The sequence below is a fragment of the Artemia franciscana genome, chromosome 10 (assembly GCF_032884065.1).
Source record: "Artemia franciscana chromosome 10, ASM3288406v1, whole genome shotgun sequence".
Lineage (NCBI taxonomy): Eukaryota > Metazoa > Arthropoda > Branchiopoda > Anostraca > Artemiidae > Artemia > Artemia franciscana.
Genome location: NC_088872.1, coordinates 45001049 through 45023359, shown reverse-complemented (window position 1 = coordinate 45023359; position 22311 = coordinate 45001049). Strand labels below are relative to the sequence as shown.

The window sequence follows — 22311 nt, the reverse complement described above, 5'->3', positions numbered from 1 at the left end:
GATTTTCTTTCTTTTTATGGCTTTTGCCGTGAGAAAAAATTTCCACTATTACCATGCTATTGATTATTTTTTTTTTCAGTATGAACGTCATCCAATTCGGAAAACTATCTAACTCAGTGTTCTCCAAGCACATCCAAACCGTTGCCATAATAGTTATATTATCGATCACACTCTTCTTTTATGGTCTCAGTTATTTAAGAAGAATCTACCCTGTACAAGCCTATGTAATGCTTCCGTAAAATACGCTTTTTTTCGATATGTATTGACCAGTTTAGATTTATTTCTAACAATGAATTCTCTCTTTATTTTTTTAGGAGATACCCCCCCCCCTCACCCTCGACCCGCAAAGTTTTCTTAGTACGTCTTGGCCATTAAAATTGAACCATATCATGCACATTCATCAAGGTTTTTAGTTAGATTTGTCTTATATATGCGGTGTGGCTGTGCAATATATTAGTTCCATAAAACTAACAAAGATAAGGGGCATAGAAAATATTTTGTTGATTTTTATTATGGTCAGATGACCCCCCCACCGAATAACCAAATTGTTTATAACTGACTGTGACCATTTTGGTTCCCAGGACTATATCTAAAGGGGGGTAGGTGGTTTGAACCCATCCCTCTCCGAAATATTTTTCTGACTCGTAAAAACGTATCAAAAATGCATATAGACAAATTTTTGATGCGTTTTTTAGGTTTATTTCGTCCCCCGACTAACAATCCTGGATATGGCCTCGTTGGTTGCATAGCCAGGAAGTGGGGTCGAGAGGTCTAACCCTACTGACCCATAAGATTGCTTGCAATCTCATGTGGTTTACAATTCACTAAATACTCAACTCTTATGTTTACGATTTACTAAATAATTTTAGGTGTGTTTATGTCTCGAGCCCTTCGAAATTATAAATCTGGTCACACCACTGGTTCCCTGGAACGAAGACCCTGCCAAGAGCTGTTAGTGTTTCTTTGGGTACTTGTATATTATTCAACACACACCTAAGTCTATTATATTTACAGGTACTCGGGTCGAAATAACTGAGGCGCATTGGGAGATAGATAGGATATATATAATTTGGGCTGTATATTTGCAATTTAGGGGGAGGTTAAGTATAGGGGGACTCAATGCAAAATTTAACCTAACTTGACCACAAAACCTACCCTATATATTTAATTAAAATATACCTACAACGTAGTTTTTCCACTGAGCCTAAGCTAATTGTCTCCGAATAGAGACAGCTAAACCGGTTTTTGTCAGATCTTGCAAATCAAAATTGCTGGGTGTGTTCTGAATAATGGACGATTACCTCTTTTTGTTGCGAACTTATTTTTTAAAGGTAAAATACCCTTTTCCCAAGTTTACAGGAAACTGTCTGAAAATGTTGTTCCTGAATCTGTAAAATATGTATGAGTTGGGACCTTACTCATAATTATGTTCTAAATCGGACCGATGAGTTGTAGTTTATGCACCCTGAATGAAAAGAAGATATCCAGAAGAGAAACTTGGGTTTTTTGCTTGAACTGACTAAGAGGCGGTAGACTGTCTTCTGCAGGAAAACATTAATTTTTGCCTTTAACCTTGCCTCTGGTGATGACACACATGATCCGGCGCATAACCCTTCCGGAAGGACACTCTTATATGTAGTGAAGATCGAAACACAGGAAATTCGTAGTGTAGTGAAGACCAAAAATTCGGTAATTTGATTCTGGAGAATTTTGAATAATTTATGGGGTTTCTAAGTAAAGTAGTTTTCCTAATAGAGTGTGTGTCAGTCACTTAAACAGGAAATTTATGTGATTCGTATGTGGAGTTCCTAAATGCTGTAGTCTTACAGCAGAGTATGGAAATGGTATTTTCTTGAGACCATGAGAAGGGAATTATAAGCGGGTTCTCAATGTTTGTCTTTAGTTCTTCTCTTGTCGTGTCTTAGTCAGGTCCTTGGGATGTACTCCTTTACCTGCATCTATTTCAAACTATCGTATATAATAATGTGATGAAGCACACAGTTTGATTTAGTGAAAGAGACTTATGCATTCTCCACGAGAGTCCGCAACTGTGAGTGATTCGGCTACGCTCACCAAAGTAAACCCTATATCAGCACAGCACAAAAAGAGTTTACACAGGTATCGAATTCCATCCTATCCACTTAGGGGTAAAATCCTTTCGTAATTTATAAATGAGGAATGTTTCTCCATTTGGTTACAGCAGAAGACAAAGAACTTCATTTAATGGCTACCGACTGCTATTTTTAAAGCTAAATTTGTTGGCTTCATGAGTTTTTATTTCTGTCTGCTCTGTTTTCTCAGGGGGACGGGAACGTCAAAATCCCCATGAAGCAAATAATTGGAGTATTGAGTCAGGTACATAGCTTATTCATTGTAACCATTAGATATTGTCTAATGTTTATTTAATAGTCTGATAGCATGTTTGCAAGATACCAAAATTTGATAGCCTATTTGATGGCGTATCACACGGGCTCTCACTCCCCGAAAATGTATTTGAATATATTGAGAAATAAGGTGGAACTGGTATGTCTGGGAGTCGTCAGTATATTCAGCTTTAGCTGAAAAAGGAATTCTTCAGATAGCCATAGATATGGGGTATTTGAGACAGACCTAAAAATCATAGGTATGGCAGTAACTGCAACCTAGTAACGAGCGAACCACACCCAAGAGTAACCACATGCTTAAAAACGGCATTTTAGTAATTTCAACAAAAAAAAATCTGAAACTCCTTAAACAAGAAAAAAATTGCACTATTTACATCGCTATCGTCGAAAATCCTTTACTGAAGGTTGAATAATACCCTTACCGAGAACATGGAATATCATATTTTTGGATGGTTAGCACTGATGTTGGCCACCCTAGCGGAGTGGAGGGCATGCTGGAGTTGTGATACTGTGTCCTTCGGGACAAGGGTTTTAGTCCTGGTGTGTTAAATCTTTTGGCTCAAGGTGGGGGTCACTAGTGACACAAGATCAGCCGCCGTTACAAGTAGGGGGCGAAATCCGAGTGTATATTTCTCTACAGCCCTGTTGCACCACTTCTTTTTTCGTCATTGCTAGCAGGTTACTGGATTGTCATAGAGAGATCGTTAATGGTCATCGGAAAGCTAATGCTTGTATCTACGTGCTTTTTTTCATAAATTTGTCTTGAAATCACTTAAGCAAAGTGCCATATGATGGCACTTTTTTGGGCTATTTTGGTAGCGGAGAAGGCTAAGAACCACAAATATACTCCATTGAAATTTTATCGTTAAAAACCCATACCTGGAGTTTCAGCGGTACAATAAAGTAAAGAGTGAACTGCGACCTGCACTAACTGAGATCTGACCATTTTTTAAGTTCCCTTTGTGCTACAGACCAATAATTATGATCAAATAGGGCCAAATTGCCAGTGAGTAAAAATCGTGAGATAGCCAATCCATCGAAAACTTTTTTTTATTTAATTTCTGATCGTTTTTTAAAATAATGCCAGGGGATCTGGCCCCACCTCCACGAAGAAATCCCCCTCCCCACGGAAACGTCCTCTAGACAATCAATACCGGTGAAAATTTACCTCGAACCGTTACCCTTAAAACTCCACGCGCAAAATTGAGACGGAAAAGAGAAAGCTAGACATAAAAAAAAAATTTTTTTTTAGAAATTCTGGCAAATTTCCCCGGTGTATGAATTTCCCTGATAATTTTACCCATTGGAAACTTCTCTGCCCACGGAAAATTTTCCCGTGGAAAAACTCCCAGCAGAAAATTCCTCCCCCCATACGAAAACGTATTCATACTTCCCAATAACAAATACTATGCGTAAACAATGGAAAAATTTTATAACATAAAAAGCTTTTCTCTGTGTATGTGAGGGGAGGGGTCATGTTATATCCAAAGGCATAGTTATTGGGTTTTTAATTATGATGAACAAAATGGTTATATCAAAATTTGGATTAGATGATTTTAGGAAAAACGGGCGAGGAGGGGGCCTAGTTGCCCTCCAATCTTTTTGGTCACTTGAAAAGGGCACCAGAACTTTTAATTTCCGTTCAAATGAGCCCTCTCACGAAATACTAGGACCACTTGGTCGATACGATTACCTCTGAAAAAAAAAAAAAAAAAAAAAAAAAAAAAAAAATAAGTAAACACTCATCCGTGATCTTTCTTCTGGCAAAAAATATAAATTCCACATTTTTGGAGATAGAAGCTTGAAACTTCTACTATAGGGTTTTCTGATACCCTGAATCGGATTGTATGATTTTCATTAAGATTCTATGACTTCTGGAGGGTGTTTCTTCCCTTTTTTTGAAAATCAGGCAAATTTTCTCAGGCCCATAGCCTTTAATGGGTAATACTAAACTTAACGAAACTTATATATTTACTTATATGTTTAAAATCAGCATAATAAGACGATTCTTTTGATATACCTCTTAGTATGAAAATTCCGGTTTTTACAGTTTCGGTTAGTATTGAGCCGGGTCGCTCCTTATAGTTCGTTACCACGAACTGTTTGAAAGGCTGTTGCTTCTCTTAACCCGTTGTAGGATATTTCGTAAGGTGATACGATCCTTCACTCCACATCCACTGTTTGACTGTTATTTAATAGAGACTAGAGAGTAACACACTATAATTGGTTCTCCTGTACAATCCAGCACACACTCGAGAAGTGAATTTAGGAAAAGTGAAGTGAGGTTTCGAGAAGTCGAAAAGTTTGACTCTTTCTCTTAACACTACATTTTAAAACATTAAAAAAACTTTAGCGTAAAGAGCGGGGTGTTGAGGAGGAAAAGCCCCTTTCATATACGGGGTAATTTCTGTTCGTTTTAAGTTTTAATGTCGCTCCTTACTTTCATTTTAAAAAAAGCTTGTTTTTTTTTGTTTAATTTCTGGAAGTTTTTGAATTAATGCATTTTTTGATCTTGGCTCTCCGCTCATAAATAATTATAATGAAATTTGCATATTAATTTTTTTGGTCTAAATGGCTTTTTCATAGTTTTAATCAGAAGATTTTGAGAAAAAAGGAGCGAGAGAGGAGGCCTAGTTGCTTTGAAATTTTTTGATTACTTAAAAAGGCAACTATAACTTTTAATTTTTTACGAACGTTTTCATAAGTAAAAAATATACGTAACTTACGAATTAACTTACGTAGGGAACTTCTATATTCATATGTTTTTATTGCGTATATGAGGGGGCTCACCCCTCGTCGATACCTCGCTCTTTACACTAAAGCTTAAATTTTGTCCCAATTCCTCAAGAATGACCCCTGAATCACAAAGGCCGTAGAATAAATAGTTGAAATTACTAAAAATACTTTAGCGTATAAAGAGCGAGGTGTTACGAGGAGGTAAACCTTTCATATGCGGAATAATTTCTATTCGTTTTAAGTTTTAATGCTGCTCCTCACTTTCAGTAGAAAAAGCTTTTCATATTTATTTTTTCATTGTTTTTTTAAATAATGCTGGAAAATCCTGCGCCCTCTCAATTGAAAGTCTCTTCCCCCATGAAAAATTCCTCCATGGGAAGATCCTCCCACGTAACCCCCCTCAACTCTCCCCCAAAACCAAAAAAAATCCTCCTGAAAACGTCTGTACACTTCCCAGTAACCATTACTATAAGTAAACACAGCTCAAAGTTTGTAACTTGCAGCCCCTCCCACGTGGACTGCGGGGGAGTAAGTCGTCCCCAAAGACATAGTTATTAGGTTTTTCGACTATGGTGAATAAAATGGCTATCTCAGAATTTTGATCCGGTGACTTTGGGGAAAAATGAGCGTGGGAGGGGCCTAGGTGCCCTCCAATTTTTTTTTCACTTAAAAAGGGCACTAGAACTTTTAATTTCAGTTAGAATGAGCCCTATTGCGACATTCTAGGACCTCTGAGTCGATACGATCACCTCTGGAAAAAAAAAAAAAAAAAAAAAAAAAAAAAAAAAAAAAAAAAAAAAAAAAAAAAAAAACGCATCCGTGATTTGTCTTCTGGCAAAAATGCGAAATTACCCCTTTTAGGGGTATTTTCCCCTATTTTCTAAAATGTGGCAAATTTTCTCAGGTTTTTTCTCTAACTTCTGACTTGTAAGACTAATCTTGATGAAACTTACATATTTAAAATCAGCATTAAAATGCGATTCTTTTGATGTAACTGTTGGCATCAAAATTCCATTTTTTAGAGTTTTGGTTACTATTGAGCCGGGTCGCTCCTTACTACAGTTTGTTACTTCGAACTGTTTGATTGGTTTGCTCTATTCTGAATTCTCTTCCGTACTGTACTTTAATAAATAACAAAGGACGTTTTTCAAGTCTACATTTTTTTTTGTATCGAATCTCTTACCTAAGCAAGTACACACGATTCTTTGGTGTTGTCACTGAAATTTTCGCTCCCTTAAACTTTGAACTTCCCCCCTCCCCTTCCTCTAAACTTTAGTTAGGCCTAATTGGTGTCCCTATGCTGGTCCTGTCGGTAATTGTCTGTTAAACAGAACGCATTCAAGAATTACGCTGTGTAAAATTTGACAGAAACCGGTTTCCCTTCCTGAATCGGTTATGACTTGCTTATTTTGAGTGTGAATACTACGATGCATGTATTCTGTTATTATATATTTAATATATATAGATGGTAGGGGTTAGGTTAGGTTAAGTTTGGTATTTAATATAATGCGTTTTGTGCGGCATGCTTTCTTCCATTCTTTGTCATAGTTTAAATAATTTTGTTTCTAAAGTATTATATCATAATCATGTTTTGATATATTTCATTAGGATTAACCTAACTTCACTTATTGAGTGCGTTCCCTTTAACAGATAAGTACCGTCCTGTCTCCCATGCCTCCAAGCTGCATCCATTTTGATTGCTTCGCAACAAGTTTTGCCTCTGATATACACAAGTTGACAATAGTTATCTCTTTTTTACTATCCCTTTAACTACGATATCGAGCTGAAAATCTTAATATAAACCGCTCTTAAATAATAATATAACACCAGGTATAAATTCTGTTAAATTATGCATGCTTCGTTATTGCAGAGGTAGTCCTTTTCATTTCTGACTGAAATATATACCCTTCCTGAAGAGAATAATGGTGATTAGAACGTAGCCAATAAGTGTCTTAAAGAACCTTCCGTGCTTAAGTTTGTAATTGATATTCTTCACTAGTATCATAGATCAGAAGAGTTGAAACCAGATCAGACCTTCTACGGTGTTCCTTTAAATGGTAAATCCATTACCTTTGGAATGACATATGGAGCTAGAAGTGTTGTGTTCACACGACTTAAGTCACGCTCATGCTATTTATGTCACTTATTTTTCTCCCACTTCGGTAAGAATTATTTTGTTCTCAGTCGATGAGATTCAATGGGTTCTTGAAGAAAAACGGTGTAATTGTGTGCAGGAGGATGGAGATAATGACAGAAGGTGTCCCACTTTTCATGTTTTTCTTTCAGGACTAACCACCTTGAAAATGTGGTTAAAAAACATAATGATATGTTGAAGTTGCTTGATTTTGCCGAAGAAATCTGCTGTTGTAGTAATGTGAAAAAAAGCATTCCAGAGATAAGTTTGCGATCTAATGCGAGGATTGTATCTGCTTTCTTGCATCCTGTGCTTTCTTATTTCTCTGCCCTTGCACGGTTTAACACGTCAAAAAAAGCTCTAACCATCTACTGAGTTACATTTTTGAAATTTGATGTATATAGTTTTATATATTGAAACTTCTTAAAATATGCCCAGAAAATTGTTGAAATAGAACATATTTCCCAATGTTGAAGCTGCTTGATTTTGCCGAAGAAAATTGTTGTTGTAGTAAAGTGAACAAAAAAAAAAAGTTTACGATCTAATGCGAGCGTTGTATCCGCTTTCTTGCATCCTGTGCTTTCTTATTTCTCTGCTCTTGCACGGTTTTAACAAGTCAAAAAACACGACAATTTTGCTTTTTGATCCCTAGCAATTTATTGACTCCTTATGTTACCAAGGACAGTGACAATGAAATCTGTTTATATGAACAGATTAAGTGAAAACAGAAACAATCGTGTATAGCTTTAAAAATTAGAAAAATACGGAAATATGTTTTAATGAAAAAAAAAATGCCTCCACATACAGTTGGGTATAATCTGGCAGTAGTGTGCACTAAATTTTAAAAAAATGCATGAATAAAAAAAAGCTAAAAATATGGCGCCAGATCCGCTTTCTTGCATCCTGTGCTTTCTTATTTCTCTGCTCTTGCACGGTTTTAACATGTCAAAAAACACGACAATTTTACCTTTTTTTTTTCTTTAGTTGAGATTCAGCTCTAACCATCTACTGAGTTACATTTTTGAAATTTGATGGATATAGTTTTATATATTGAAAAATCTTGGAATATGCCCTGAAATTGTTGAAAAGGGGACAATTTTCCTATTTTTTAAGTAATTTCGGATCCTTCTCCAAGGAAAAGTACAAGCAATATTATTCTGACTTGGTGAGAGGACAGATCTGGGACTAATGAATCTAATTATATAAGTATCTTATCCTTTTAGTGTAAGCTGAAACTACAGGTTTGTCGAACAATACCTTGTTTCAGCAGGGACACACCTTAATCAGCGTTAATTATGTCAACTACAACGTTAATTACATCCTAGTCAACGTCAATTACACCTTAATTACCACAAACAATGGGGAAGTTTATAAGGTTGTACATAAAGTTCTATAGACGTTTGGTTCCCCCCAAAGCTGTATCGTGAAAAAAAAAAACATGATTTGGCACATCATGCATAAACTAATATTTTTGTTTTATGGATCAGGCACGTACGAAGGAATTTATTTGTTTGACTATATTCAATATATGCCGAATATTGAATATAGAAATTGAAATGTTTTAACCTACATTTAATGTCCACCAGAATTCCCTGGCGTATAGGGAATAGGAAAAGTGTTGCCAGTCTTGCATTTTTTGTTGTTGTTCATATCCTAAAATTGTCTTTCTTATTTAAGAAACCCTGAAAGTTTCTCACAATCCCTTAAACATTTGGACGACAGAAAATTACGTTCACAATAGTTCATTTGGGAAGGGGTGTAAGATTCTGGGGTAGACTTGTAGCTTACGAGAAACATTGCTGAAATTGGGGAATTATATTTGAAATGTAAGAAATCATGAGAAAGATCATGTTAAGCTTGACATTTTGAGTAGGGCTCCCTGAAAGTTTCTCACAATCCCTTAAACATTTGGACGACAGAAAATTACGTTCACAATAGTTCATTTGGGAAGGGGTGTAAGATTCTGGGGTAGACTTGTAGCTTACGAGAAACATTGCTGAAATTGGGGAATTATATTTGAAATGTAAGAAATCATGAGAAAGATCATGTTAAGCTTGACATTTTGAGTAGGGCTCCAGCACGAAAATCCCCAGCAAGCCCCGTGTCTGACAAAAACTTAAATAACTCATTTTAGAGTAACCAGGATGGTATGGCCAACAAAAAATAATGCCAGTGTTGTAAGGTTGTACGGCAGTCTTCTGTGCAAATTATATTCGTATGGTCATGTGTGTGCAGAGCAATTTTCACATATATTTACTATAAATTACTTTTGCTACCCAAGTTGGCATTCGAATAAATTGTGTTCAGAGGAGCAAAGATAGCTCCTAGTTGATCACATTACCCTGAAAGTACCGTGATGTCATTACTTAAGACGGAACAGTCATATCTTCCTACTTGAAGATCTTTTCAATGAGAAATGCTTTAAATATTCACCTTCTTAGCATAATGAGAACCGATGCTTTGACGCCCAGCTGTTTTGATGAGTTCGTAAACAAAACATGCAATGATAGGAGTTCAACAAGCAGAAACAGTGTGTTTAGTGCTAACATCAGAAAATACAAACTGAATCGGACAGTTTGTTGCTCTGTCTTTATACGAATGGAGGCTAACAATGGAAAAGTGCTCTCGTCAGCATTATACCCCCCCCTCCTCTTCATGTTTCTTTATTGTGTATATCATTTATTCGTTTTGTGAACAATTTCAGACAGCTATTAGTGACTTGTTAACGACTTGAAGGCTTTACTACTACTTATAATATAAGTATCTTATAACATAAGTATAAGTATATAACATCTTTATCACTCTGATCCGAAACAGAAAAGAACAGAAGATTCTTCTGTGTGATGGCATATTTTCGTCGGATTGACTTGAAGTCCGGCTCCCGAAGGGAAATTCGAGTTATGTTAGAGTCGAGCTTTAGTGTCCTTTCCACTGGTCGGTCATACCAAAGTGTTGCTTACTTGTTCGTCACTCGTTCACCAAGAACGTTAAAGTATAGTCATATAGAGAAGCAGCTACAAGAGGAAATTCTAGAAATGCAAATTTGGGGGCACCTGCGACATTTAGTTTGCAATCCCTTGACCCAAACTTGTTTCTGCCCCGAGTAAAAGACCGATATCTTTGCAGTAGTGACTGCGATATGCACAGAATATTGAGGACAAAGTCTATCGAAGGGTCTTGGGGCATCAACTTTCTTTTTGTGTTTCAATAATGACTAGTTAGGGTTGGGAGTTGTCTGTTTAAAAAGTCGAAACATTTTGTTCCCCTAGCACACAAGATCACTGAAATTAATCTGCGTTTCTTATTTTTTATGCGTTTCGCATAGTCTTATATATCTGATTTATTAATTTAATTTTGATAAAACATCAGCTAAGCTGCAAATTAAAGATAAAAAAAGGAAACAACGGGTCAAGTTTAAGGGGATACGCACTTTCTGTCATCTGGTCCATATCTCAGAACGTCACGTCTGCTGCTCAGTTCCGTCAAGCTTGGCACAGTTTCTGCCACGCTTGGAACAGCTTCCGGCAGGCTTGACACACCTCTGCTACACTTGAGACGCGCAACCTGGTGTACGTGGCTTCTGAAACTTGGTGCCACCTCGGTCAAGCCATGTAAGTGCGCTTGTTAGAGCAGAAGATCCGCATGTGCAATTTTTTCCTACAAAGTGATTAATAAAAGTACTTTCAGCATAGCCTTAAAGAATAAGTCCCAATTCTGAGAGTCTGTCCACAATGTTGTCATTTTTTCAACCCAAAATTAATCCTTTTTGTGTAAAGCTGCTTTCTTCATTATTCTGAAAAAAAAGGTTTCATTTTAGCAGCTACGCTTTAATAATTTTCAATTTTCAATTACTGTTCACCGTATATTTCTTGGTGATCTTATTACTTCGCAAAACAACTCTCGGAAGTCTTTGTAGTAAAAATACGAATGTAACTTGTAATCAAAGCCAAGGGCTATAGCTAAAAATAGTTTTGTTGCTTGACCTATGGCAGAGAAGATGCATGTTTATAAGACGCAATGAACGCTGTAGTTGTGCTAGTCTTTTTTTGTGCTACGTTATTTTTCGAAAAAGGCCTAAGGAATAAATGCCAAATTTCCAAATTAAAAAAAAATGATTGGACAGAAACACAAAGTAGCCTGTGAAGATCTTGAATTTTTTTTTGGGGGGGGTCGAGATTTTGCATTTTAATTTTTCTCATTTTTTGCTAATTTGAATAAAAAAAAAGTCCTAATGTGTCTGGGAAAGTTTATGCTCTCTTGGGGGGACTGAGCCCTGAGACCCCTTGCGTACATCCGTGGGTTCTGTGATGCCATTATTTGTGTTTTTGACATAATCGAATATTCGAAAAGTCAAATAATGTTTTTCCATGAATTCCAAAGAACTAGTTTTTGATTTTTGAGTATTTTTTTAACTGAAGTATTTGAGCTCCATACGCTTGTTCTAAAGAATTGTTTTGGAAAACCCATAATAATGGGGAAATGATAATTCGCTGATATATGTTATCAAAAAAGAATTGTTTGGATACAGTTATTGCATGTAATGACTTCCCAGCATTTAAATTACCAAGGGCACCAAGATAAAAAAAAACAACTCTGGTACAGCTGGATCCTTGTTTCACAATTAGGATTTTTGACAGTAGGATGTTTTCGTCAGTGTTGCCACATTAAGCCTCGAAAATCAATAAACAGATCTATTGATCAAACTTGGCAACGCTTTTCGCTTGTAAAAATTCAAATGTTGACAATCTATTGACTCCCGAAGACAACTGTACCTTCAAGGGAAAACTACGCCTACTTCAGCTGTTTGGGGTCTTATGTTTCAGCTTTTATTGCTGATTTTTTCATCCAGATTTATTTACTTATTTATTAATAAACAATTTTAGTAAAAAATGGGTTTGTTTCACGCTCCCTTCAAAACTGCATATCCGGGTCCTTTTATTAAAAATTGAATCCCTGATTTTAGAATGTTTTAAGGTATATTTGATTGTGTACGTTTTCATTGTCCTTGTTAATTTAGCATTTACTAAGATACTTTTGGTGCTTCCGTATTAGCCAGTACACACCCGAGAAGCGAAGTTAGGTTATTTCTAATGAAATATACCAAAATATGATGAAAACATAATACTTAGTTTATATAATGATACAATTTGGGCTATGTATTTGCACAGTAAGGGGTGGGGTAAAGTAACCTTACACTTTACCCACCCCTAATGTGCAAATATATAAGCGAAATTATAGAAGTCCGATGCATTCTCTAACCCGTCATTGTGTTTATGGCTATCAAACAGGTTTTCTTAGATCTTACATTCAACAAACTTCCCGAGTCTTTACTGGCTGATACGGAAGTGCCATTCTTTCATTCTTTCTTGTATTACCGCACTTAAAAAATTTTTCACCGCCCTTAAGTAATGTAAATTATCCACCTTTTTCCTAACCAGGGGTAAAACACAAAATGTCAGGGAGTTCACAACATTATCTTTCTCTTTGGTATCAATGTTTCAATGGCATAATGATAAGGGAATTTCGGCGTAGCAACCAAAAGCTTCTGATAATTTTGTCAGCTGAAGATACAGCTCCTTGTTTCTTTGATTCTCTTACAACTGATTGTCCCTTAGAACAACTGTTATTGATTAGGTGCGTATTGTTGACAGATGTTCTAGTTGTAAATCGTGATTTATAAACTTGTCGTCTAGAGATCATATTGAAGAAAAAAAAAAAAAATGCTGCGATTGGCATTATTTGTGAGTTGTGTCTAAAAGCAGATTCAGTTGCCATTCACAGAGAATTGTCTCTTCTACGCCTGTTGTTGTTCAAAAACAGTATCATTGTTAATTTATAGTGCTCTGTTTAATGGCGGAATCTGGTCTAAATCCTGAGTGGGGGGGGGAGAGCAAAATTCGAGCCAGTTTTCCCAAATCAAGTTAAAATGACAGTGAAAACTGAAAAATGAGCCATATAATACAATAAAGGCAAAAATATACTAAAGAAACTGTCCCGTTTCTTTGGAAGATTGAATTATACGGGCTTATCTTCGTTTTGGCAAGATTTTTAAAGAAAGTAAATTTCAGCGGGGGTGGGAGGGGCTATTGGTGTCTGGGGAAGGCAGTCGCCTCTCCTGCCTCATAACAAATTACGCTCCTGTTGCTGTTGTGTTGAGAAAATCACCAGCAAAATTACCTAGTTACCCGATAAGCGTTTTTTTTTTCAACTCAACAAATTGCTTGACAAAGAAATTAAAATCGCTTGATCGTGCAATGATATTGCCATGACAAGCAAACAAGCGAAAAATACCAATCCTTCATGTTGGTAATTATATTAATGAAGGGGCAAAGAGTGTAGAGTAATTTAATTTTGTGTTGTTTTTGGGGAGGAGGGAGGTGATTATTTTTTACATTATGATACTATGATGTGTACTATAAAATACTGTATTGCATGGCTTTAGTCGGCTTATAATAAAATTTATTATAATACTTGCTCCTGTATAAGGAACTATAAGTGACGTTATGATGTGTACTATAGAATACTTTGTTGCTGGCATGTACGCAGGGGGGGGCCTTCGGCCCCCCCCCCCCCCGGAATTTTGTGAAATGTTTAATTTCCCCATGGTTTCTTGGGATTTCTGGCAAAAGTAGGACATTTATTAAGAATCTAGATACATGTGTGAAGCCTTTTATGGGGGATTTTACAGCATGCAATTATCCGGTCAAGTCACTGCCCGATTATTAACCCATTTTCTGTCTAACTTTTTACCTTCTTTGAAATAACTAGCAATTGTACTATTATTTTTTTTTTGTAAAGAGAATTTGCTTTCCACAGCAAAATAGAATCATATTAGGGCGTTTATCCCCCCTTTTCAGGATAAAGTACAGCTTTTAATGGATCAATTTTGGAAACTATCATTTTTCATCAAAATCTACGTTTTGCAATAGAAGAACTACCCCCCCCCCCCACAGCCCCCATATTGCACTGTTAACCCTAAAATTTCCCTTTCAGTGGGATATAATAGATTAATCACTGGTTCTAAATCGCTATGAACATAACTTGAGCCTAAAATGAGGCTTCAGTCTTCTTCCCCCCATCCGCTACAATGCTACAGATTAAAGTTAATCTGTATTTTCCGATATACGTGCTTTTTGCATTACTAAATAAAAAAAGTGCTACTTTATATCTGCAGTTTCGAAGGTTTTGACCCCCCCCCCGAAAAAAATTTCTGCGTTGGTGCCTACTTTGCAGTATGGTCTTAGTCGGCTTATAACAAAATTTATTATAATTCTTGCTCCTGTATTCTTGAACCTAAAATAAGGTCTTTTATTTTATGCTTGTTACTAAGTTTCTTTGAAACTCAGTATAATTTTTGTTCTTTAAGACATCTTGAATCATTGTATTACTCCATAATACTTCATAGTTTTCTGGAAGCGAGGAACAAATGTACTTGGTTCTTGTCAAAGCCAATAAATAGCTTGTTGATATGTTTTGCGATATAAAAGATTTACTTAAGTATGTTAATTAAAGATAATAGCGATTAACAGATCTTTTAAAGTTTTTTTTTTTTTTATAGAACCATATCCTAGCTTTCACATGGATATGCCGCTAATTGAGGTATTTTAATATCCAAAGGGCTGCTGCCCATCGTAGATATACAATATTACCCCTCCCCCTTGCTCTGTGGGCCTTCTGCGCATAAGCCTGACGTAATGTGTAACCACTTTGTTGATATTTAGTGGTCCCTATAAAGTTTGTGTTTACCGTTTTTTGGAGGGGGGATGTCATTATATGGCAAATTTTTCAGCGAGTCCGAAACCTTGTACCCAGACACTAAGTTTTTTAATGACTTACAGGCGATATGGAGCAATTGAAGGCGGTCGATTTTGTTTCGAAGCTGGAGCAAGATCTCTACCTGGTTTGGAGGGTTTGTTCGTACTTTCAACGCCCTCGTGCGAAGAATTAGCTTCTTCTTTTAACATGGCTGCTAGAGGGAGACTGGATGGAAGAAGACCAAGCTATAATAGCCACATTCACAATACATCAGGCAAGCCATCTCATTTTCTGTTTACAAAGCCTTTTAATTGCTCTTATAGATTTAGATTTTTTTACTTTTATAAAATCTGTGAAAAAAATGAGATATGGAATATATATGAAAATTTAAGTAGGTTTAAGTACCCAATTGTACCCAGTGTACCCTATTGTTCAGTTTGGGACGGGGGTCAGTGGCGTGACTCTGTAAGCTTAGCCAGAGTCGACAGAGCTCTAAATGGGTACCTGGAGAAATCTTGGGAAGGTAAACAGGAAGGGCGTGCGAAAGCACAGGATGGTTGGCCACCAACCCCCCATTGCACTTCCTGGCTGAAGGGCCAAGAAACGGAGATCAGCGCCGCCGGTAGGGACTGTAAAGTCTAATGCCGTATCCTTTACCTTTACCTTAAGTAGGTTTATCGTTCCAGGTCCGCTTTTTGGTCTTTCCATGAATTTTTGAAAAAGGGAATATTGTTTTGATCTTCAAAATGACTTGTGCCCTTAAGACACGTTTTGTTACGTTTAACATATCTTATTATGCTAGAATACTTTACTAAAAACGAAACCTTTTTGTTTCAACACCACAAAGTGTACTGGTTTTTCAACGATATCCCCCCTTTAGGCTGATAGACTTCAAGCAGAAAGTCAGCTTGAAGTCCAGTCTGGTTTATTCTGCTTGAAGTGGACTAACCAAGACACATAAAACATCAAATAACGCTCTAATTTTATTAGTAACCCGACCAAGCAAAAGCGAGAGTTCTGCTGGTACTTGTATGATATAACCCCGACCACTCAAGTTGTTCATCCATTGACGCATTGTAGAACCGGTTATTTTCGTTAGTTTCTTTCAGTGTATCGTGAGACAAGACAAAGAGAAGTGACAGAATAGATTGGAAATATATAATTCGGGCTATACACTATATTTGCAAATTAGGGGGGTGAGTGGGGGTAAAGCATTTGGACTGTGGGAAGTTAGTAAAACAATTTTTACTTCATAATATGTAGAAAAACTGTACCTAACACACTAGGCTTGCAGACCTGCTGTACTTTACCCTCGCCCCTAATGTACAAATACATAGCCCAAATTTGTTTGTAAAGTATTATCTTTTAATCATACTTAGATAGATTTTATTAGGATTGAGCGTCAAAGAAACAGGTTCTGCTTAGATGAAGAATTGTAGGTCGGGGCTATACCATACAAGTACCGTTTTGCATTCAAAGGGTAGTCTTGTTTGTAAAATGTTGGCAATTTTGTGGCGATCATAAAAGGGCAATTTTAATTTCCTTAGTTTGGCCGAAGGTAAAGTTGTAATTGACTAATTATGAAACTGATTAATAGCGAAACTGATCAAGTTCGAGCTGAAGCTTTCTTTGCTTAAAGTATCAATAAACGTCAGTATTTCATAGTTTTCAATCATCCTGTAATTCCCCGCTATAATATGATGTTTCAGCAATAGTACTTATTTCGTAGTTATGTATAGGACTACGTATACATGTGATATTTTCTCTCTCTCTCTCTCTATATATATATATATATATATATATATATATATATACTAGCTGTTGGGGTGGCGCTCCGCGCCACCCCAACACCTAGTTGGTGGGGGCGCTTCGCGCCCCCCCCCCCAAGCCCCCCCGCGCGCGTAAGTCGTTACGCGCCATAATAGTTACGCGCCATAATAGTTACGCGCCATTGTAGTTGTGTCCCTATGTCCCACCTGTGAATATAGATAGATATATATATATATATATATATATATATATATATATATATATATATATATATATATATATATATATATATATATATATATATATATATATATATACTAGCTGTTGGGGTGGCGCTTCGCGCCACCCCAACACCTAGTTGGTGGGGGCGCTTCGCGCCCCCCCCCAAGCCCCCCCGCGCGCGTAAGTCGTTACGCGCCATAATAGTTACGCGCCATTGTAGTTGTGTCCCTATGTCCCACCTGTGAATATAGATATATATATATGTATATATGGTTTTAACTACGTAAAACTTGCGAATATACAACATTCTTTGCTGTCCCATTGTCTTTGCATATAAATAGATTGTCAGGTTTACCGACTCTTGAACATGCAACATATAATGGTCCATGGGAAAACAATCTGTATTCAGATCTATACCTCATGATTCTAATGATTGCCCTTGAGCTTTGTTGATGGTGATTGCTAATCGACCATTCCCTGTCCCGGTGTCCCGGTCGTCATTTACATCCCCCTGTTTCCCCCGGTGTCCCCGTTGTAGTTGTGTCCCTGTGTCCCGGTCGTCATTTATATTCCCTGTGTCCCGGGTCCCGGTCATCATTTGTATCCCGGTGTCCCGGTCTGTATATACATTCGTTTTTTAGTTTTGTTTTTCTCCTTTATTTTTTTCCTTTTTTTTTCTTTTTTAGCTTATTTAGATTTTTAGATTTTTTAGTTTTTTTTATTAGTTTTTAGTTTTTATTTCTTTTTAGTTTTTTTGTCCCGGTCGTCATTTATATCCCCCTGTTTCCCCCGGTGTCCCCGTTGTAGTTGTGTCCCTGTGTCCCGGTCGTTATTTATATTCCCTGTGTCCCGGTCGTCATTTGTATCCCGGTGTACATGTCCTGGTCGCTTTCTCTTTGAGTGTCGTCATTTATTAGTTTTTTCCTTTTTTTTTTTAGTTTTTTATTGGTTTTTACCTTTATTTTAGCTTATTTTTCAGTTTTTTCCTTTTTTTTAGTTTTTTTTTATTTGTTTTATTTTTTATTTTTTTTAGTTTTTTACCTTTTTTTAGTTTTTTTAGTTTTTTTAGTTTTTTAGCTTTTTTACTTTTTTTATTAGTTTTTAGTTTTTTTTTGTAGTTTTTGCCTTTTTTTAGTTTTTTCACTTTTTTTTTTAGTTTTTTATTGGTTTTTACCTTTATAGTTTTTTTAGTTTTTTAGCTTTTTTATTTTTTTTATTAGTTTTTAGTTTTTTTTGTAGTTTTTGCCTTTTTTTAGTTTTTTCAGTTTTGACGTCACCTAATCCAGTTTTTTCAGGTGACGTCACCTGACACATCCATCCATCCATCCACAGACAGACAACTTATTTTTATATAGATAGATATATGGTTTTAACTACGTAAAACTTGCGAATATACAACATTCTTTGCTGTCCCATTGTCTTTGCATATAAATAGATTGTCAGGTTTACCGACTCTTGAACATGCAACATATAATGGTCCATGGGAAAACAATCTGTATTCAGATCTATACCTCATGATTCTAATGATTGCCCTTGAGCTTTGTTGATGGTGATTGCTAATCGACCATTCCCTGTCCCGGTGTCCCGGTCGTCATTTATATCCCCCTGTTTCCCCCGGTGTCCCCGTTGTAGTTGTGTCCCTGTGTCCCGGTCGTCATTTATATTCCCTGTGTCCCGGTCGTCATTTGTATCCCGGTGTCCCGGTCTGTATATACATTCGTTTTTTAGTTTTGTTTTTCTCCTTTATTTTTTTCCTTTTTTTTCTTTTTTAGTTTATTTAGATTTTTAGATTTTTTAGTTTTTTTATTAGTTTTTAGTTTTTTTTTCTTTTTAGTTTTTTTGTCCCGGTCGTCATTTATATCCCCCTGTTTCCCCCGGTGTCCCCGTTGTAGTTGTGTCCCTGTGTCCCGGTCGTCATTTATATTCCCTGTGTCCCGGTCGTCATTTGTATCCCGGTGTCCCGGTCTGTATATACATTCGTTTTTTAGTTTTGTTTTTCTCCTTTATTTTTTTCCTTTTTTTTTCTTTTTTAGTTTATTTAGATTTTTAGATTTTTTAGTTTTTTTATTAGTTTTTAGTTTTTTTTTTCTTTTTAGTTTTTTTGTAGTTTTTACCTTCTTTTTAGTTTTGTTAGTTTTTTTTTTACTTATGTCCTGGTCGTCATTTATACTCCCTGTGTCCCGGTGCTTTGTTGATTGCTAATCGAACATTCCTTTTGTCCTGGTCGCTTTCTCTTTGAGTGTCGTCATTTATTTTTTTCTTTTTTAGTTCTTTTAGTTTTTACCTTTTTTAGTTTTTTTTAGTTTTTTAGATGAAAATTTTTTTTAGTTTTTTCCTTTTTTTCTTTTTAGTTTTTTATTGGTTTTTACCTTTATTTTAGCTTATTTTTCAGTTTTTTCCTTTTTTTTAGTTTTTTTTATTTTTTATTTTTTTAGTTTTTTACCTTTTTTTAGTTTTTTTAGTTTTTTAGCTTTTTTACTATTTTTATTAGTTTTTAGTTTTTTTTGTAGTTTTTGCCTTTTTTTAGTTTTTTCAGTTTTTTTTTGTTTTTTATTGGTTTTTACCTTTATTTTAGCTTATTTTTCAGTTTTTTCCTTTTTTTAGTTTTTTTTAGTTTTTAGTTTTTTTAGTTTTTTACCTTTTTTTAGTTTTTTTAGTTTTTTTAGTTTTTTAGCTTTTTTATTTTTTTTTATTAGTTTTTAGTTTTTTTTGTAGTTTTTGCCTTTTTTTAGTTTTTTTAGTTTTTTAGCTTTTTTATTAGTTTTTAGTTTTTTTTGTAGTTTTTGCCTTTTTTTAGTTTTTTTAGTTTTTTAGCTTTTTTATTTTTTTTATTAGTTTTTAGTTTTTTTTGTAGTTTTTGCCTTTTTTTAGTTTTTTCAGTTTTGACGTCACCTGATCCAGTTTTTTCAGGTGACGTCACCTGATCCACAGATCCACACACAGACAACTTATTTTTATATATATAGATATATATATATATATACTAGCTGTTGGGGTGGCTTTTTATTGGTTTTTACCTTTATTTTAGCTTATTTTTCAGTTTTTTCCTTTTTTTTTAGTTTTTTTTAGTTTTTAGTTTTTTTAGTTTTTTACCTTTTTTTAGTTTTTTTAGTTTTTTTAGTTTTTTAGCTTTTTTATTTTTTTTATTAGTTTTTAGTTTTTTTTGTAGTTTTTGCCTTTTTTTTAGTTTTTTTAGTTTTTTAGCTTTTTTATTAGTTTTTAGTTTTTTTTGTAGTTTTTGCCTTTTTTTAGTTTTTTTAGTTTTTTAGCTTTTTTATTTTTTTTATTAGTTTTTAGTTTTTTTTGTAGTTTTTGCCTTTTTTTAGTTTTTTCAGTTTTGACGTCACCTGATCCAGTTTTTTCAGGTGACGTCACCTGATCCACGATCCACAGATCCACAGACAACTTATTTTTATATATATAGATAGTTTTTTTTTTTTTACTTATGTCCTGGTCGTCATTTATACTCCCTGTGTCCCGGTGCTTTGTTGATTGCTAATCGAACATTCCTTTTGTCCTGGTCGCTTTCTCTTTGAGTGTCGTCATTTATTTTTTTCTTTTTTAGTTCTTTTAGTTTTTACCTTTTTTAGTTTTTTTTAGTTTTTTAGATGAAAATTTTTTTAGTTTTTTCCTTTTTTTCTTTTTAGTTTTTTATTGGTTTTTACCTTTATTTTAGCTTATTTTTCAGTTTTTTCCTTTTTTTTATTTTTTTTTTATTTTTTTTAGTTTTTTACCTTTTTTTAATTTTTTTAGTTTTTTTAGTTTTTTAGCTTTTTTACTTTTTTTATTAGTTTTTAGTTTTTTTTTGTAGTTTTTGCCTTTTTTTTAGTTTTTTCAGTTTTTTTTTTAGTTTTTTATTGGTTTTTACCTTTATTTTAGCTTATTTTTCAGTTTTTTCCTTTTTTTTTAGTTTTTTTTAGTTTTTAGTTTTTTTAGTTTTTTACCTTTTTTTAGTTTTTTTAGTTTTTTTAGTTTTTTTAGTTTTTTAGCTTTTTTATTTTTTTTATTAGTTTTTAGTTTTTTTTTGTAGTTTTTGCCTTTTTTTAGTTTTTTTAGTTTTTTAGCTTTTTTATTAGTTTTTAGTTTTTTTTTGTAGTTTTTGCCTTTTTTTAGTTTTTTTAGTTTTTTAGCTTTTTTATTTTTTTATTAGTTTTTAGTTTTTTTTGTAGTTTTTGCCTTTTTTTTAGTTTTTTCAGTTTTGACGTCACCTGATCCAGTTTTTTCAGGTGACGTCACCTGATCCATCCACAGATCCACAGACAACTTATTTTTATATATATAGATATATATATATATATATATATATATATATATATATATATATATATATATATATATATATATATATATATATATATATATATATATATATATATATATATATGTTTATTTATTTAAGCTTTTATGTATCTATTTTTCTCAGGTGCAAATGAACATAAACATACTGCTTTGAGCGTGCTGACTGAGACATATCCAAACATTAAACATATGATCGATTCAACCTAAATCCAACTTCCCATTTCCTAATCCTAAGTTCAACTACAAACAAAAACCTTGAGAAAATTAGTCATGCTATTCTCAACTCTCTTGATTATAAAATAGCTATATCTAAATCGTTCACCAAGAATGTGTTTACATCAACCGCTAGTGTATGTACACGCAAAACACTCGTTACATTAAGACCTCTAGGGGTCCAGACGGAAGTTGATCAATGTCTGTCCGACAAAAAAGGCCTAGTTGTTGGCGTACAAATTTTGCATTCAGAAATTCCAAAGTCAGGGGCCAATACTAAGTATATACCAGTGAAACCTACCTGTCGTCATCCATCTACAAATGGTGACTTTCAATCCTTCCCAGCCGTAGGATGCATTTTTCAAAGTAATTCCATGCGGGTTTCGTTGATACATGATAGACATAGGTAGTCAAATATTGAGTAAATACTATGATAGTCATTGTAAACTGTACATGTTTTTTTCGATTTGAATAGAAAGAAGGCTTTTTCAGGGGGTTAGGCACTAGGTCGCTTCGTGTGCACCGAACACAAAGCATAACTCACTTTGTAGGTACTATAGTACCTACCAAGTTACTGATTTCGTTGGCTCTGGTCAGCTACACAGGGGGTGACAACCCTGCATGTAGAGCAGTGGTTTTGTAATCTATTTTGAGTTATTCCCCACCCGAGCATTTCTAAGAAAGTCGTTCTCTAGGTTTATTGTATACTAATGAAAAATATTGCCTGTATAGCCTACAACACCGTTTATTCAACGCATAGCCTCATTGCAGTGCTCTTATTCTATTGTTATTAATTTT

General features: G+C 34.8%; 1 protein-coding gene across 1 annotated transcript in view; it reads left to right on the top strand.

Moving 5' to 3' along the window:
- LOC136032242 (uncharacterized) overlaps positions 1-22311 on the top strand; it is a 115833-nt gene that overhangs the window by 62649 nt on the left and 30873 nt on the right. The window contains exon 6 of the mRNA XM_065712473.1: positions 15093-15283. Coding sequence (XP_065568545.1) covers positions 15093-15283 — 191 coding nt within the window. The remainder of the gene's footprint in view (positions 1-15092; positions 15284-22311) is intronic.